The sequence below is a fragment of the Pleurodeles waltl genome, chromosome 1_1, assembly GCF_031143425.1.
Source record: "Pleurodeles waltl isolate 20211129_DDA chromosome 1_1, aPleWal1.hap1.20221129, whole genome shotgun sequence".
In the NCBI taxonomy this organism is placed as follows: Eukaryota; Metazoa; Chordata; class Amphibia; order Caudata; family Salamandridae; genus Pleurodeles; species Pleurodeles waltl.
The window spans coordinates 981,049,308-981,067,309 of NC_090436.1; the positions used below are offsets into that span (position 1 = coordinate 981,049,308).

At 45.8% G+C, this 18,002-nt stretch overlaps 1 protein-coding gene across 1 annotated transcript in view; it reads left to right on the forward strand.

The window, feature by feature from the left end:
• The window catches only part of HERC5 (HECT and RLD domain containing E3 ubiquitin protein ligase 5), a 315,041-nt gene that overhangs the window by 124,722 nt on the left and 172,317 nt on the right, over positions 1-18,002 (forward strand). Inside the window, exons 13-14 of the mRNA XM_069230254.1 lie at positions 11,304-11,455; positions 11,822-11,938. Coding sequence (XP_069086355.1) covers positions 11,304-11,455; positions 11,822-11,938 — 269 coding nt within the window. The remainder of the gene's footprint in view (positions 1-11,303; positions 11,456-11,821; positions 11,939-18,002) is intronic.

Here is an 18,002-nt window from a genome sequence, read left to right on the forward strand (position 1 = left end):
CCAGGTCATGCATCCTCCGAGGACAGGCTGTCTTAAGCCTGCACCAGAAAAACAAAGGAATCTCCCTTGGAGTGAAGGAGTCATTACCCTGCTTCTGCAGGCACCCCTCTGCTGCGACGACCGGTGGCATGAGTCACCTCTCCTGATGAAGTGCATGGATCCAGCATCACGGTTGGTGGACTTAAGTGGTCCCAATGGTCCTGACTTCCTACTGTCCAACTTTGGTGGAGGTAAGAGCTTGCCTCCCCACGCAAGACAGTACCCCTGTGAACTGCGTGTTTTGCAGTTGCAGGGCTTGTTGGCACCCTTCCACCAAGTTCTTCGTGCACTGTGCAGCTCCAGCCCCCAGCACTCACTCCTGTGATGCACAGCTTCCTAAGTGGTTCTCCAGCAGCATGGGATCCTTTTGTGTAGTGCTGTGTGGTCCTCCTTTTGCACCTTCTTTGTCCCCGTGCTGTGGGATTCCTGTGTATGCTCCCTGGTCTTCTGAGGGCTCTCTGAGTTGCTGAGAGCCCCCTCTGACTCCCCCAGCTGGGTAGAGTCCACCAGGTCCCTCCTGGTCCCGGGCAGAACCATTTCCCGCTAACCGCGAGTTTTGTGTGTGCCAAGGCTTGTTGGCGGAATCCAGCAACGCAAACCAGACTGCAATCAACCTTCCGGCGTGGGATATCTTCTGCACAAACCAGGAACCCGCATCTGTCTTCTTGGGTGCAGTACTGACGGTGGGTCTTATTTTGCACCTTCATCCGGATTAGCAGGGGCTCCTGCTCTCCTTGGAATCTTCAGTGCTTCTTGGACTTGGTCCCCTTCTTCTACAGGTCTTCAGGTCCAGGAATCCATCGTTGGTGTCTTGCATTCTCTTCTGGTTCTTGCAATAACTTCTTTCTCATGTTCTTGTGTGTTCTAGGAAAGTTACTGTGATTTACTTCTGCTTTCCTGGGTTCTGGGGTGGGTTCCATTTCTTACCTTTGGTGTTTTCTAATACTCCTAGTGCCCCTCTAGACACTATACTTGCCTAGGTGGGAAACCGACTTTCGCATTCCACTTTTTTAGTATATGGTTTGTGTTCCCCAAGGCCCATTTCTAACTATTGTGATTTCCACTATTTGCACTGTTTTCTAACTGTTTTTATAGCTATTTCTGCATACTAGTGTATATAATTTGTGTATTACTTTCCTCCTAAGGGAGTATAGTCTCTATGGTATTTTTTGCATTTGTGTCACCAAAATAAAGTACCTTTATTTTTGTAACACTGAGTATTTTCTTTCATATGTGTGAGTACTGTGTGAATACAGTGGTATTGAATGAGCTTTGCATGTCTCCTAGTTAGGCCTTGGCTGCTCATCCACACTACCCCTAGAGAGCCTGGCTTCCTAGACACTGCCTACATTTCACTAATAAGGGATAACTGGACCTGGTATAAGGTGTAAATACCTTAGGGACCCACTACAAACCAGGCCAGCCTCCTACATCTATCTCCTAGGACACATCCAGTGTAAATGAGTAGCTTTCACTGTCAGAGAATTCCCATTTAGAAAAGGTGTATAAAACTTTAATTTTTTCTAATATAGTTATCCAGATATGTGTTTTCCATATTACCTAGTTGGCAGTTGATATGAACTACATTACGTCATGTGAATGACATGCCAGCTCTATACAAAAGCTAACTGGAAGGAAATGGAGAAAGGGCATTGGCCATGCTGAATTCCTCAATCTCTCAATTAGAAAATTAAAGCAAGCATTGGCAAGGTGGCTTGCTGCACTGCGTGAAAGTATGATAAAACTTGGTCAGTATCTCTTGCACGCTACAGTGCATGCAAGCTGTCGTAGGCAAGACAAGAAAAAAAAATCCAATCCAGTGCTGTGGACAGCTGCCATAAAATCATTACAGTCTACCTGTTTACTCATTCACAAGCTGCCCGTGACTTTCTGGATAGAAACTAGACCGAATGTGTATGAACTAATTGCCTAATTGATGTGTTTCTCACTTTCTAGCTGCTGGCATTCATAACCTCGCCCGTTGTACGGATGCTATGGGTCTGTGGTGTTTGTTTCTTCTTTTGATGGAAACTTGTCGGAATTCAACCTTCCCTCTTGCACCCCTATCCTTCCTCGTGCTCTTTTGGCCCTACTGAGGCACGGGAACAGACTCTGGGCCAGATTTAAAAGGCCCTAGCGCTACCAGAGCATCACTTTCAGTGACTCTCCGGTGGCTCCGTCCACTGCTTAATATTTACAAGGAAGTGTTGCCCCACTTTTTGTGGCATAACACCTCTTTGTAAACATGCAGTTTTCTGCGTCAGAGGGGCGTGCAACAGGTGGCTGCAGTGGGCATTGCTTTGCAACACCCATTGTTTTTAACACTGCCCCAGATTTATGAGAAATCGTAAATCTGTGGCAGTGCCAAAAGCTAATGCCACCCAATGGGTGGCGTGAGCATGGCAAAACGAGGAGGAATGCTTTTATTCCTCCTCGTTTTTTGCTTTTTCTATGTGTGCTGCATTCTGCAATCATCCATGGCAAAGAGTCCCTTCCTGCACATTCAAAACCGACGATTTGGTACTTCTATGCGTGCTGCATTCTGCAGCAAAAATAGAAGTGCCAAATCGCCATTGTAGATTGTTTATATGCAGAAAGAGACACCTTCTCGCACATAAACAATGACTCCCTTCAACGCAGACACCCTTGCACTATGGTGCAAGGATGCCTGTGTTGGCACAGGCAGCATAAGTTAGCGCCAGTGCTGAGGGAATGCAGGGCTGCGCCCTACTCTTGTGACTATGGCACAGCCATATGTTTAAAAAATGGTACAGCGTGGCGCTGTTGATTTTGGCACTGCGCTAGTTTCTTTTAAATCTGGCCCTTTATTTCTTTTTCAGAATTACCAGTATGTTAAGAAGGAACATTTGCTAAATGGCCATTATGTAACATAGGGTTGTGTGACATGCTTTATTTTTTAATGCGTGCTAAAATATATTTATATAACAAAACTCACTTTTATCAGAAACCAAGGACCTCATTAACTGTGCCTGTGTAAAACACAACAGTAATACCGAACGGGGAATTACTTAAACCTCAGTTTGTGTTTTCCTTTCCTGGGTGTGGGATTGCTGCATCACTGTGAGCTCCACATTTCCAAATCGGAGAAATGCATCAACACTGCATGTTTTAATCTGAATATTGCTGTTTTTGCACCACAGATTTCACAAGTGCTGTCTTCTCCAGCTTAAATCTCTAGAGAGCTTCTAAATCAAGTTCTGCCACTTAAATTTACTTTCCAACCAGGCATTTTTTCTTGTCAGTGACCAATTCTGGTAAACAAATGTGTAATTTACCTCTCAGTTGTACCAGCTGTAGGGAAGAGGGAGGAGTGTAACGCCTAAGTCGCTATCTTTCCTGGCGCTTGTGTCAATTTGTACTGTCAATTTTATAAATTACCCAAGGAGCTGTTCTTCTTGCAGTGTAACACCTTCAGCTATAATTGGTGTAGGACAATAAATTAAAGCTGTTTCGACAAACAACTAATTCATATTTTAGAGATGAAACCACTGAATTCCTGGCTTATTATATTTAAATATGTGTAAAACTATAATAACGTGTTACTAATGAAAACTGCAGATTTATATTGTGTGGCTGTTACTTTGTGTTTGATATACAACGCTTTATAGTGTTGTTATTCTTCATAGTACTTCTAAGCATGTTTTCTGGGTCCATTTCAAGGTTATTTTGTTCTTAGGTCAAGCTGCTCCACTGGTCTGATTTTTGAATCCTTACTTTCCTTCCTCTTTCATTACCTGCAGTCCTCAATGAATGGCCCTGTGCCTTATTAATTCCAAAAATTAGAAAAATATATACAGCCTGATTTAGATTGTGTTGTTGTTGGAAACTGTGCCAGCCACTGTGCCTTCTAGCACCAGGTGCCAACTGTCTGGAATCCGGCATGGTTTCAGGAACCTGTTCATACAACAGCTTTTCTAGTTGTCCCCTGATGTAGTGAGGGCTAGTTCTCTCCAAATAGGAACTGCAGATGCGCATTGCAGAGAGATAGCTGTCTGCAGGATCACGGTCATGATTGTGAAAGGCAGAGTCAACGCGAGTCTCACCTGTAGGACTAGCCTGGGTAGTATGAAGGGAGCGAAACGCATTGCCATATTTAGACCAGTCGCCTTGATTTGTAGTTAGTTGCGTTAATGTATTATCTGTAGCAGTGTTTGATGATGATATTTCTATAATTGTGTCGTCCCTCTGGATCAAACCATTCGCTGGGCCTTGCTTTGGAATTTTCTTAGAGATTGAATTGTTCACTATATGAGGGTTTTCTATTGGAAATGAATTTCGTGCTTGTGCTTTTTTGAAGAAGTCCAAAACTGATATTTGTGCAGTCCCTTTTGCTCGCCTGCCCTGAGTTGGCATAGTTTTGGTTGCTTCCTTCTTTGGCTGAGGTTGATCGATATTATATACTGGGCACTCCCGTTCTCTCACCAACTGTCTCACAAACGGACTCTCCAGTGAGAATTTTGTTGTAATTGAGTTGTTGCCCATGTTGAAGTTGTCGGGGCGAAAAGAGGGCAAATGATTGCTGGGTCATCCCAGGCGTAGAGCTGATGTTGTTATGAGGGCGTGGTCCCGCCCACATTGGTCCATTTTGCTTCCCTTGATGTATGAATAATGATACTCTATACAGCTCAGAGGTTGAGAGGCTGGTGGTCCTAGAATGCCTTGCTACCGCCGCTGCTTTGATGAGTCGGAGGAAAGACAATAAGTGAGAGATTTTCCATGCATGCAAGTATAAATATAGACCTGGTTGCTATGATTATGACTTTGGCCTTAGATGAGCTAGTCTCCGAATTGGCCTCTGTTTTAGATTCCGTTGACTCTTTGGGCACTCTAAATCCTTAAGGCTCATTAAACTCCTTTTGATGCCCAGAGCGTGGTGCCGGCTAGGCATGATTTCATTTAGTTACTGTTAATAACCGTCAGGACTGGCCTATGATTTAAAATGGTTTGCGGATGACTCCGGTGGAGCTTGGCGCCTAAAGTTCTTAGAGCACGCTTCTGGCAGAACAAAGCATTGATGCTTCTTTTGATCCTTTGGTAGGTTTGGACGAAGTACACTAGGGGATCTTCTCTTGATTTAGCAGCTTCTGGTGCTATTTTATATTTTGTTATTTCCTATTCCCCCTTGGTGCGAGTGTGGCTCTTTGGGCGGGGTTCACTGGATCTTCTGCAAGCTGCACCCTGCTGCACCCTGCACTAGATGGGCCGCTTCCGCAGGTCTCCAGGACACACTCTTTGTGGGGCCAACTCTGTACTCAATCCCCAAACCTCAGTCATTCATTCAATCCTTTCAATCTGTTAGAGCCCCCGCGCCTTGACCTGTTCTCTGCTGCCACTTCCACTTGCTTTCTGTTTTCCTTACGCTTCTGCCTCGCTTAATGTTGTAGAAGGATGTTTGGAATGCAGATAGTTCACTTGCTGATTCGCGGTGGAGTAATCTTGTCGCTCAGGGTTGGTCATGGAAACTAGCAGAAAGTGGCGGAAACTAGGCACTTGTGTCAGTGTTTTGAAAACAAAACGCAGACTACACATCAACAGGACTGCGCAAACGCGGCAGCACAACAACCAGCAGCTTATAGCTAAAGGCTTGTTCGCTTGTGAGTACCTGGGATGGTGCCTTGGTCGCCGCTGCTGAGGGCTGCAAAGGTGGAAAGGGGCACTTGTTGACCACACAGTGTTGCAAGGTCCAAGGTCTGCCGGTGCACCAGCCAAAGACCTTCAGCTTAGTATTTAACTTCTCGCTCTGCAAGGCCTCAAGACTACATTTGCATCCAAGGTTCAATAGGAAGGGATATTACTGCAATCCCCACCATCCATCTGTTCACAGTGGTGTTTAGGCACCTGAGGTTGGTGAGTGGAGGTCTTGTCCAAATCTGGTCACTGCTCTTTGTCCAGTTTTGATAGTGCTCCAATGGGCTCAAACTCAGTAAACCACCAGATCTATGTAGGGTGAAAAATCAATCAATACACATTTGTACAGCTCACGCTATCACCCCACAGGATATCTGGGCGCTGTGCCTCAGTCGAAGAGCTAGGTCTTAAGCTTCTCCCTGAAGTCCGTCAGTGAGGTGGATGTCCAGAGGTGGGACGGCAGGTTATTCCAGGCTCTTGCAGCGATGTATGAGAAGGTGCTGCCTCCACAACGGCTATGACGTATGCAGGGATGTGTTCAAGGACGAGAGGCGGAACGGAGGTGTCTGGAGGGTTGGTGGAACTTCAGTCGTTGGTTAATGTAAGAGGGTCTGAGGTCATGGAGGGTCTTGTAGGCAAGGGTGAGGATCTTGAATTGGCATCTCTTCTGGAAGGAGAGCCAGGTGAGGGGTGATGTGGGTGCATCTAAGGAGGTCCAGGACCAGTTGGGCTGCCCGGTTATGAACAGTCTGCATTCTTCTGAGTAGCTGGGTGGAGATGTCGGCATAGAGTGCATTTTTGTAGTCGCGGAGGCTGGTGACGAGGGATTGAGTTACAGTCTTCCTGGTTTCGGTGGGGATCCATTTGAAGATTCTGCAGAGCATGCAGGGAGTGTGGGAGCAAGAGGAAGCAACAGTGTTGACCTGACGTTTTATGGTCAGTTGACTGTTGAGGACGATCCCTAGGTTGCGGGCGTTGTCTGTAGGGGTAGGGGTGGATCCGAGTTTGGTTGGCCACCAGCTGTAGTCCCAGGCAGAGGTGCTGCTCCCGGAGATGAGTACTTCTGTTTTGTCACAGTTCAGCTTGAGGTGGTTGTCTCTTGGTGTCGGCTGGGTTATCGGTGAGGCAGAGGATAAGTTGCATACCGTCGGCGTAGGAGATTATGCTGATGCCTTGGGATCTGACGAGGTTTGCGAGGGGGGGGGGTCATGTAGGCCTTGAACAGAGTGGGGCTTAGGGCTGCACCTTGGGGTACACCGCAGATGATGTCTTTAGGTGCTGAAGCGAAGGGGGCAGGTGGATGCTTTGGGTGCAACCTGTGAGGAAGGAGGCAATCCACTTGAGGGCGTCTTCTCGTAATCCTTAGTTGTGGAGTCTGTTGATGAGGGTGTTGTAGGAGACTGTGTCGAAAGCTACAGGGAGGTCGAGTAGGACCAGAGCAGCTGTTTCTCTGCAGTCGAGGCGTCTTCTGAAGTCGTCTGTGGCAGCAACCAGAGCAGTCTCAATGCTGAATCCTGACTGTGAGGTGTCCAGAAGGTGGTTCTGTTAAGGAAGGTGGTGAATTGGAGGCTGATTGCTTTCTCCAGAACCTTGGCCAAGACGGGGAAGGAGAGAGATTGGGCGATAGTTTTTGAGGTCATGAGGGTCGGTGGAGAGTTTCTTCAGGAGGAGTCTGAGGTTGGCATGTTTCCAGTTCTCCGGGAAGGTTGCAGTGGAGATGGAGGCAAGAATGATACTGGTGAGGTGTGTGCTAATCGGGTTGGTTCTGAGGTTGTAGAGGTGGTGGGGGCAGGGGTCGCTGGGTTCACCGGAGTGGATGGAGGACATGGTGGCTGAGGTGGTCGAGGTGATGAGCGGGGTCGGGGTGGTGATGGTCTGGCTGATGGTAGCCAGTTGGTTCGGGTTGCCAAAGTTGAGACTGTGGTAGATGCTGACGATCTTGTTGTGGAAGAAATCCGAGAAGATGTTGCAGAGTTCTTGGGAGGGATGAATGGTGTTCTCTGTGGCTTTCGGGCTGGAAAAATCTTTGACTATTTTGAAACGTTCCTTGGTGCGGTTGGCTGCTGAGTTGATGCGGGTGGCGAGCGCTGCTTTCTTGGCCTCTTTGATGTGTCGGTGGTAGGTGTTGAGGGCTGCTTTATAGGTGGCTCTGTCAGTGGGGTTCTTGGTGGTGTGCCACCGCTTCTCAAGTTGGTAACATTTGCGATTCACAGTCTGGAGCTCTGTGGTAAACTAGCTGGCTCATTTGGAGGTCTTCTTGGTTTTTGCTGGTTACAGTGTGGTCACCCCGTTGGCGCAGTCGGTATTCCAGGAGGTGAGGTTCTGAACTGCTTGGTTGAGGTCAGTAGTGGCTTCGGGGTGGGAGGAGGAGAGGGTCTGAGTCCATTGGGTTTCGGTGATCATAGTCCAGGAGCGGTGGCATGGGATCTGTTGTTTGAGGTTGGTGTGCTGGGCTTCTGCGATGATGAAGTGCACAATGGCGTGAAAAATCTGATCTGGTTTTAGTCTGTCTGTCAGCATCAGGGACAACCTAGCCGTCACAGAGAGTAAAACTAAAATAAGGAAACCCCACACCAAGAGAATTACTCCTTGACTGTGGGGGTCATTAGTTATTTGTTTTTCAGAAACAAACTCACAATTTGGGAGCTTGGTTAGGACAAACAAAAGGTTTATTGGCCATACACCAAACATTTTGTACCTACAGAGAAACCACCATGACAGCGGTTCCTTTGAAGTTACAGATATCACTGGAGGACTGGTGTTGATTGGTAAAGTTGGCAGACATTGGTCCTTCAGGGGGTTGATGTAATATCATTTCTTGGTCAATTAGCAAAGAACATCAACTAACTGAAACCCCATCACAAAGAAGGCTTAGACAGAGAAAAGTGAAAAGAGGAAGGGCAAATGTTGGGAGAGGAGAAAGATAACTGAGAAAAAGCACCAACATTCAAGAGCAAATTTTCCCAGACTCCACATCACAAATCATGTGATCACAAACGAGATTGGGCAGTAAGTTAACAACAAAAAGTGACAATCATAGATCAATCAGGAGAAACCACAGTCACCCATGTCAAGAATAACAGATTTCTGTTAGTCTCATCTTGCACTTACTGTTTCAAAGAACACAAGATCACTTCATTCAGAGGTTTGGAGCACAACAGTGGTTGTTCCACTCATTAGAACACTCGAATGGTGAGAGCGCCATTGAAGACAATGAAAGGGAAAAAGTGAATAGCTAGATTGGGTGATAGACAGAGAAAGAGTGCTTGGTCCCTCTCATAACCACTTTGTAGGCAGTGGGTAGGAAGCCAAAGATTTGCACATCGCATTCTCAAGCCTCCGATGTGCTTTCCATGAAGACCATGACAGTCAAGGCGTTAATTTGAAATTCTGCTATAGTCTGCAGCTCCTGTCTCCTTCTATTCCTTACTCTTCATCTGTGGTCTTGCCCCAAATGTTGACACTGCACTTCCACCCCGGCCTCAATCTTCCCCAACTTCGCTTCCACCTCAAACACTGCCTTCTTCACTTTATCCAACTTTTACTTATGACCATTTCATCCCTTTCTGGCCCATCAGCAACTCATGTGAAGTCATTGCTCTGCATTTATCGTCCTGTGCATATTTCTTACTCTGTGAGTCAAGCAGAAAAGTTTTGTTTCCCCACTTTGACTACCTATCTGTGATAGTGCTCCACACTCAGTATTTATCCCGCCTTCAAACATTGCTAGGTCCCCAGTGGAACCAATGTTGCAGCTCATGGAACTTTATAGACTTTACCACACTGATATATCACTCCACTGGCAAGGCAGCACTGGAGACTCCTTTTCATGTCAGCCCTGCTTAAGCCATCACCCACGTGTGGACGCTGGAGGGGGCACTCTGCGCAATTCCTCACCACAAAATATATCCACTCCTCTAAGCACCACAACTGCCACCGACTGCTCTCAGGGTCAAATGGCCTACTTTGAACAGTAGCTGCCATTTTGTTACCACTGTTTACTTCATTGAGGCAGCATCTACTGCTGCACCATCACTTGCCAGTCAACTTCAGCTCCTTCTACGATGTACAAAGACTTTGATACTGTCATTTCACATGGCTTCCAAGCTCTTCATCCAAAAACATAGGGGCATATTTACAAGAAGTGGTGCAGCACAGTCACTGCGCCAAAATTGGCAGCGCAGTGCTGCGTCACTTCTAAAACATAGTGGTGCACCATATTTAATATACTACGGCGCATGCCTGTGTTTCTCCCTGCGCGGCACTAAATTAGCTGCCGAGCGCCAACTCAACCACCCTTGCACCACGGTGCAAGGACAGCTGTGTTGCAGGGGGAGATTGTTTTTGTGCAGGATGGGAAACCTTCCTGCACAAAAACAATCTTCAATGGCAGTTTGCTCTTTCTATGTCTGCTGCACACTGCACAAATTAAAGCATTTCTCCTTGTTGTGCCATGCTAATGCCACCCCTGGGGTGGCGTTAGATTTTGGCATTGCCCCAGGATTACGAAATCTCATAAGTCTGGGGAAGCGTAAAAATGCAATTTGTGTTGCTGTGGAATGCCCACAGCAACCCCCATTAAACGCCCCTTCCACACAAAGTGCTGCATGTGAAGGGGTCGTATTTACAAGGCGGCGTTCAGCAAGTGGCTTAACGCCATCTTGTAAATATGGCGCAGTGCACAGCGCCACCTGAGCGTTACAAAAAGTGATGCTCCAGCTGCGATAGGGGCTTGGTAACCTGGCCGATAGTTCTTTAAGAAAGTTCTGAAGGCGATCACATGCTGCAACTTAGAATTTCAATGTCTGCAACATCATTCAGGGATATTATTTCTTTGCAGTAGCAAAATTCCACATCTGCATCCCACAAGGCATTGAGTGGACAGGAAAACTGTGCGAGGAACGTGGAAATCACAAGTTATTCCATTACTACTATTGGGAATCTCCCACAATCACAGCTTTCCTTAAGTACTTATGGAACTCTATAACTTCCAAAATAATAAGAAATGTTCTTTAACATATTTGTGAAAGTACAGGTAAATGTTCGTTCTTGTTTGTGAATCAGGATGAATGAGGTTCAACCAGAGCATGCGAATAGTCTTTTTACAGTTTAATAAAAATAGAGCATTAAAAGTGGGGACCCAGGGATACAAGCCCCCGTGCTCAGTTTTTATTTCTCTCCAGAACATTGATTTTCTCTGCTGAGACACCCCCTTCTCCTACATACCTACCAATTTTGGGATGTCGTTAACAGAATTAAGATCCCGACAGGTAGGAAAGTGCCTACTAATGGGATGTGGCCACCCAAAAACTTGCAACCTGGTTGCTTACCTATTTCTGGAGGCATCGCTGCCCTGGAAAGGCCACGGCACGCCCCTTTGACCAGATTGGCTTGCCTGTAATTTTAACCCCTTACGGGTGTAAGGGTATGTGTAAGGAAGTTTAAGAATTAATTTATGCTCGTAAATGGAGACATTTGTGCATTTAAGTTGTGAACCAGGGTTACTGTGTTGGAGGCAAAGTGCAAGTATAAACTGCGTTTACTGTGTTGTATCTGACAGTACCACTGTCTGAGTTCATATTAATATTAACCATCTACGTTATTGCTGTCCCTAGAGAAATTGTGGTCTTCTTTGTCGGCCTGTTCCTTGAATAAGCATGTCCTCATGCTTAAAAAGGCCATTGCGAACCTACTAAAGAGTGGTATGACCCGCCAGGATTACGTGAAGGGTACCCCGATTTTTGAAATGCTGAAGAAATTGTACAAAGTAAGCCTATTCGTTTCTCGACATCTTAATATTGTCCTGCCAAAATATTATAAAAAAAATATTCACTGCCTTCAGTGTCAAGAAGCTAACTATATATAAATAAGTGCTATTTAATAATATTCAATATTTAACAGAAGTAATTTAATATTTATGTAAAATATATGTTTATTTAATATATATAATATATATGTATTTATATATTATTTAATATATATTTGATATAATATTTATATATAAATAAGTATTATTTACTATTCTTAATAATATCACGTCTACATACCTTGAAGATATATGCAAGTGACTTTTTTCATCAGGTTACATCATAACCAGAAATATATTTTTAAAGTATGTTTCTGCTTGATGTAGGTAAATATGAAGGCTAACAGCGGGCTACCAATCGAGGAATTCTACATCCATGAACTCTGCCACGATCAACTTTTACATGAAGATGTGCAAGCAATGCAAATGTTAGAGCACACAGAAGTAACTACACCTTTTTTTTATGTTTGTTGATTTGAGAATGGAAGATGATCGTTTAGATTGGGGTTATTGACTGTGGAAAGCTTGCAGATGCACATTTACAAAGGCAACATGTTTTGTGTGCTACGATAGTACAACTGTCTTCTTAATCAAACCTTTCCCAGTAAACGAAGAGCCTCTTTTAAGAGCTCAGTGAGGGATGCTGTGGTGTTGTACATTACCACAGCCTCCCCTTCCCCTTGAGCCATCTTAGGGTGGTTCATTGGCCTAGCAAGTATACCCTAGGTCCTAATCGAAGCAAGAAAAATTGTGCCTACCTCTCCAACAATATGAAATATGCACATATTTGCAGGGCAGACGGCGCCCCTCACCCCTGGGCTTTCGAGACACTGCTCCTGCTGCACTAGTAATAGCTAAGCCCAGGGGGTGGTGCAAGTGAGTGCATACAACATGTGAGTTGAAAGGCCCATATACATTCTGTCCTGCTGTGGCATGGCACTTTTTAGCACTACTGCACTTTATTGATTTAAAGTAGGTGTGCGATTTAAAGAAAAACAAGTTTTGGCTAATCCAAAAGTCTTGTGTTGTCCGCTGGCCTTATGACTTAGGCAATTCTTGTTTTGTTCTGTCATGGTTTTTGCAAAACGTTATTGTTGGGGAAGTTCCTGGGCCCTCACCAATCTAAAAACATTGAGTAAAGGTAAAATATTTTTTGGTCCAAAAAGGCACACATTCTCATAGTAGTCCCTGACAATTAAGGGAACTACTTTGTGTGTGGATGTGCTTCTTGTGAAAGGGATACAAAAGTATACAAAAAATGATGGAATGAATGCTTGAATTAATCTCAGCCACTGGTAATTACTCTGGGCCGCAACCCAGCCCATCGTTCTTTTGCGCACCCACACAAGCAACTCAGGATTGGTTTCACCCTAGTTAGGCCTCATCAACCAGTTATAGTTTGGTTCCAGTGAGACAGTGTGCACAGGACCCACGTCTTGGCATACCCGTCCTGCTTAGGGCAACACACAGAAGTAAAGAAAAAGTGATGGATGGAATGCTTGAATTTATATCAGCCACTGGTAATTACTTGGGCTGATTCCTTGTACATCGTCTAGACCCAGCTACATGGAAATAGTCTTGACCCTGGTCCAGGGGGAACAGACCAGCCCAAGTTGCCAGGCCAGGTCCTCCCTGAACCAAAACACAAGCAACCTAGGACTGGTTTATCCCTAGTGAGGGCTCATCAACCAGGTATAGCTTGGACCCAAGTCTCAACATACCCGTACCACTTAGGGCAACACATAGAAGTATACAAAAAGTGAGCAATGGAATGCTTGAATTAATCTTGGCCTCTGATACCATGCCACCTCAATCTGGATCCAGCTATTTGAAAATGTGATTTGTTTCTGTTCCAATTGGATCAGTCCAGCCCAAACTGCCACGCTAGATCTTCTCTTGTGGGAAGAGAGCATGTCGTAACTCACAGTGCAGAAAATTCAGGCAATAGCTGAAGTGTGCTGTGGGTGGAAGATATGTGAATTGCATTACAACAGAATTGTGATGATGTCTGGCTGAAAAGTCCTGTAAATATGTTATACACATAATTGTAGTAAAATCAGATGTTCAAACTAACACCCGACCTGAAAAAGCCAGTCAATCTGGTGTTAGCTGCCTGCCTCTTGCCTTTACTAACTCTTTTTTGTAATGGGTTTGTCTATCTTTATTAAAATAGAGAAGGTCAAAAAGATAGATAGAAAGGCTCACAAAGACAGACAGAGAAGGTTGTATAAATAGATAGAAAGATGGAAAGATAGATAGATAGATAGATAGCACCACACTGATTCAATCAGTAATATAAGAGTTAAATATCTATGTAAGCACTACATACAAGATCACCGAAAGCTAACTATAAAGACGTACAAGCAGGATATACAGATTAAATTTGTTTACAAGTATAGCTGTAGTCCCCATTTAAAATACATACAGGAGTGCAGTTATATATGAATTTCATTGTGCACATTCTGAAAAACAGATTTACTTTATAAGGAATAGATTCAAATGCACACAATCTGGCATACTCTGAAATAGCAACAAGGCAGCTCCAAAAGGCATTTACAGAATCATTAGCAGGAAGCAGGAACTTATAACCTGGAACATGTCCTGTGCTGTGAAGAACTGGTAGAAAGCATCCTGCTATCACATCAGGCTCTAAACACAAAGGCAACACTAAGGTAATAATTAAATACAAACACTGGCACTATAGGGAACTACCTTTTGTGTGGATGTGCTCCTTGTGACAGAGTAAAATGCAGTCACTCATAGCAAAGTCAGCCAGTAGCTGGAGTAGGATGACCCACTGCCCCTTGCTGTATGCTGCAGTGGGCATAAGCAAAATCTGAATGACAACAACAGACCAATAGATGAAGAGAGGTGGCTGAAAGCCCCTTTCACTAAGTATAGTTGTAAGGAAATGCCTCCTTGGCATGGTTGCCCCCTGACTTTTTTGCCTTTGCTGATGCTATGTTTACAATTGAAAGTGTGCTGAGGCCTGCTAACCAGGCCCCAGCACCAGTGTTCTTTCCCTAACCTGTACTTTTGTATCCACAATTGGCAGAACCTGGCATCCAGATAAGTCCCTTGTAACTGGTACTTCTAGTACCAAGGGCCCTGATGCCAAGGAAGGTCTCTAAGGGCTGCAGCATGTCTTATGCCACCCTGGAGACCTCTCACTCAGCACAGACACACTGCTTGCCAGCTTGTGTGTGCTAGTGAGAACAAAACGAGTAAGTCGACATGGCACTCCCCTCAGGGTGCCATGCCAGCCTCTCACTGCCTATGCAGTATAGGTAAGACACCCCTCTAGCAGGCCTTACAGCCCTAAGGCAGGGTGCACTATACCATAGGTGAGGGTACCAGTGCATGAGCATGATACCCCTACAGTGTCTAAACAAAACCTTAGACATTGTAAGTGCAGGGTAGCCATAAGAGTATATGGTCTGGGAGTCTGTCAAACACGAACTCCACAGCACCATAATGGCTACACTGAAAACTGGGAAGTTTGGTATCAAACTTCTCAGCTCAATAAATGCACACTGATGCCAGTGTACATTTTATTGTAAAATACACCACAGAGGGCACCTTAGAGGTGCCCCCTGAAACTTAACCGACTATCTGTGTAGGCTGACTAGTTCCAGCAGCCTGCCACACTAGAGACATGTTGCTGGACCCATGGGGAGAGTGCCTTTGTCACTCTGAGGCCAGTAACAAAGCCTGCACTGGGTGGAGATGCTAACACCTCCCCCAGGCAGGAGCTGTAACACCTGGCGGTGAGCCTCAAAGGCTCACCCCTTTGTCACAGCCCAGCAGGGCACTCCAGCTTAGTGGAGTTGCCCGCCCCCTCCGGCCACGGCCCCCACTTTTGGCGGCAAGGCTGGAGGGAACAAAGAAAGCAACAAGGAGGAGTCACTGACCAGTCAGGACAGCCCCTAAGGTGTCCTGAGCTGAGGTGACTCTGACTTTTAGAAATCCTCCATCTTGCAGATGGAGGATTCCCCCAATAGGGTTAGGATTGTGACCCCCTCCCCTTGGGAGGAGGCACAAAGAGGGTGTACCCACCCTCAGGGCTAGTAGCCATTGGCTACTAACCCCCCAGACCTAAACACGCCCTTAAATTTAGTATTTAAGGGCTACCCTGAACCCTAGAAAATTAGATTCCTGCAACTACAAGAAGAAGGACTGCCTAGCTGAAAACCCCTGCAGAGGAAGACCAGAAGACGACAACTGCCTTGGCTCCAGAAACTCACCGGCCTGTCTCCTGCCTTCCAAAGATCCTGCTCCAGCGACGCCTTCCAAAGGGACCAGCGACCTCGACATCCTCTGAGGACTGCCCCTGCTTCGAAAAGACAAGAAACTCCCGAGGACAGCGGACCTGCTCCAAGAAAAGCTGCAACTTTGTTTCCAGCAGCTTTAAAGAACCCTGCAAGCTCCCCGCAAAAGACGTGAGACTTGCAACACTGCACCCGGCGACCCCGACTCGGCTGGTGGCGATCCAACACCTCAGGAGGGACCCCAGGACTACTCTAAGACTGTGAGTACAAAAACCTGTCCCCCCTGAGCCCCCACAGCGCCGCCTGCAGAGGGAATCCCGAGGCTTCCCCTGACCGCGACTCTTTGAGTCCCAAGTCCCGACACCTGGGAGAGACCCTGCACCCGCAGCCCCCAGGACCTGAAGGACCGGACTTTCACTGGAGGAGTGACCCCCAGGAGTCCCTCTCCCTTGACCAAGTGGAGGTTTCCCAGAGGAACCCCCCCCTTGCCTGCCTGCAGCGCTGAAGAGATCCCTAGATCTCCCATTGACTTCCAGTACAAACCCGACGCTTGTTTCTACACTGCACCCGGCCGCCCCCGCGCCGCTGAGGGTGAGATTTCTGTGTGGACTTGTGTCCCCCCCGGTGCCCTACAAAACCCCCCTGGTCTGCCCTCCGAAGACGCGGGTACTTACCTGCAAGCAGACCGGAACCGGGGCACCCCCTTCTCTCCATTCTAGCCTATGCGTTTTGGGCACCACTTTGAACTCTGCACCTGACCGGCCCTGAGCTGCTGGTGTGGTGACTTTGGGGTTGCTCTGAACCCCCAACGGTGGGCTACCTTGGACCAAGAACTAAGCCCTGTAAGTGTCTTACTTACCTGGCTAACCTAACAAATACTTACCTCCCCTAGGAACTGTGAAAATTGCAGTGTCCACTTTTAAAACAGCTATTTGTGAATAACTTGAAAAGTATACATGCAATTTTGATGATTTGAAGTTCCTAAAGTACTTACCTGCAATACCTTTCGAATGAGATATTACATGTAGAATTTGAACCTGTGGTTCTTAAAATAAACTAAGAAAATATATTTTTCTATATAAAAACCTATTGGCGGGATTTGTTTCTGAGTGTGTGTACCTCATTTATTGTCTATGTGTATGTACAACAAATGCTTAACACTACTCTTCGGATAAGCCTACTGCTCGACCACACTACCACAAAATAGAGCATTAGTATTATCTATTTTTACCACTATTTTACCTCTAAGGGGAACCCTTGGACTCTGTGCATGCTATTCCTTACTTTGAAATAGCACATACAGAGCCAACTTCCTACATTGGTGGATCAGCGGTGGGGTACAAGACTTTGCATTTGCTGGACTACTCAGCCAATACCTGATCACACGACAAATTCCAAAATTGTCATTAGAAATTCATTTTTGCAATTCGAAATTTTTCTAAATTCTTAAAAGTCCTGCTAGGGCCTTGAGTGTTAAGTCCCTGTTTAGCATTGTCTTTTAGAGTTTAAAAGTTTGTTAAAAGTTTGAAATTAGATTCTAGAAACAGTTTTAGATTCTTTAAAAAGTCTTCCAACTTTTAGCAAAATAATGTCTGATACAGAGATGAATGTGGTGGAACTCGACACCACACCTTACCTCCATCTTAAGATGAGGGAGCTAAGGTCTCTCTGTAATATCAAAAAAATAACCATTGGCTCCAGACCTACCAAAATTCAGCTCCAGGAGCTGTTGGCAGAGTTTGAAAAAGCCAACCCCTCTGATGATGACCTCACAGAGGAAGAAATTAGTGACTTGGAGGCCAATGTCCCTCCTCCAGTCCTAAATAGGGAGAACAGGACCCCTCAAGTCCTGTCTCCAACTGTGTTAGTCAGAAATGGTGAGTCCCTCACAGGAGGGTCCCACATTTCTGAAATCACTGAGGATGCTCTCAGTGAAGATGACCTCCTGTTAGCCAGGATGGCCAAAAGATTGGCTTTGGAGAGACAGCTCCTAGCCATAGAAAGGGAAAGACAAGAGATGGGCCTAGGTCCCATCAATGGTGGCAGCAATATAAATAGGGTCAGAGATTCTCCTGACATGTTAAAAATCCCCAAAGGGATTGTGACAAAATTTGAAGATGGTGATGACATCACCAAGTGGTTCACAGCTTTTGAGAGGGCTTGTGTAACCAGAAAAGTGAACAGATCTCACTGGGGTGCTCTCCTTTGGGAAATGTTCACTGGAAAGTGTAGGGATAGAC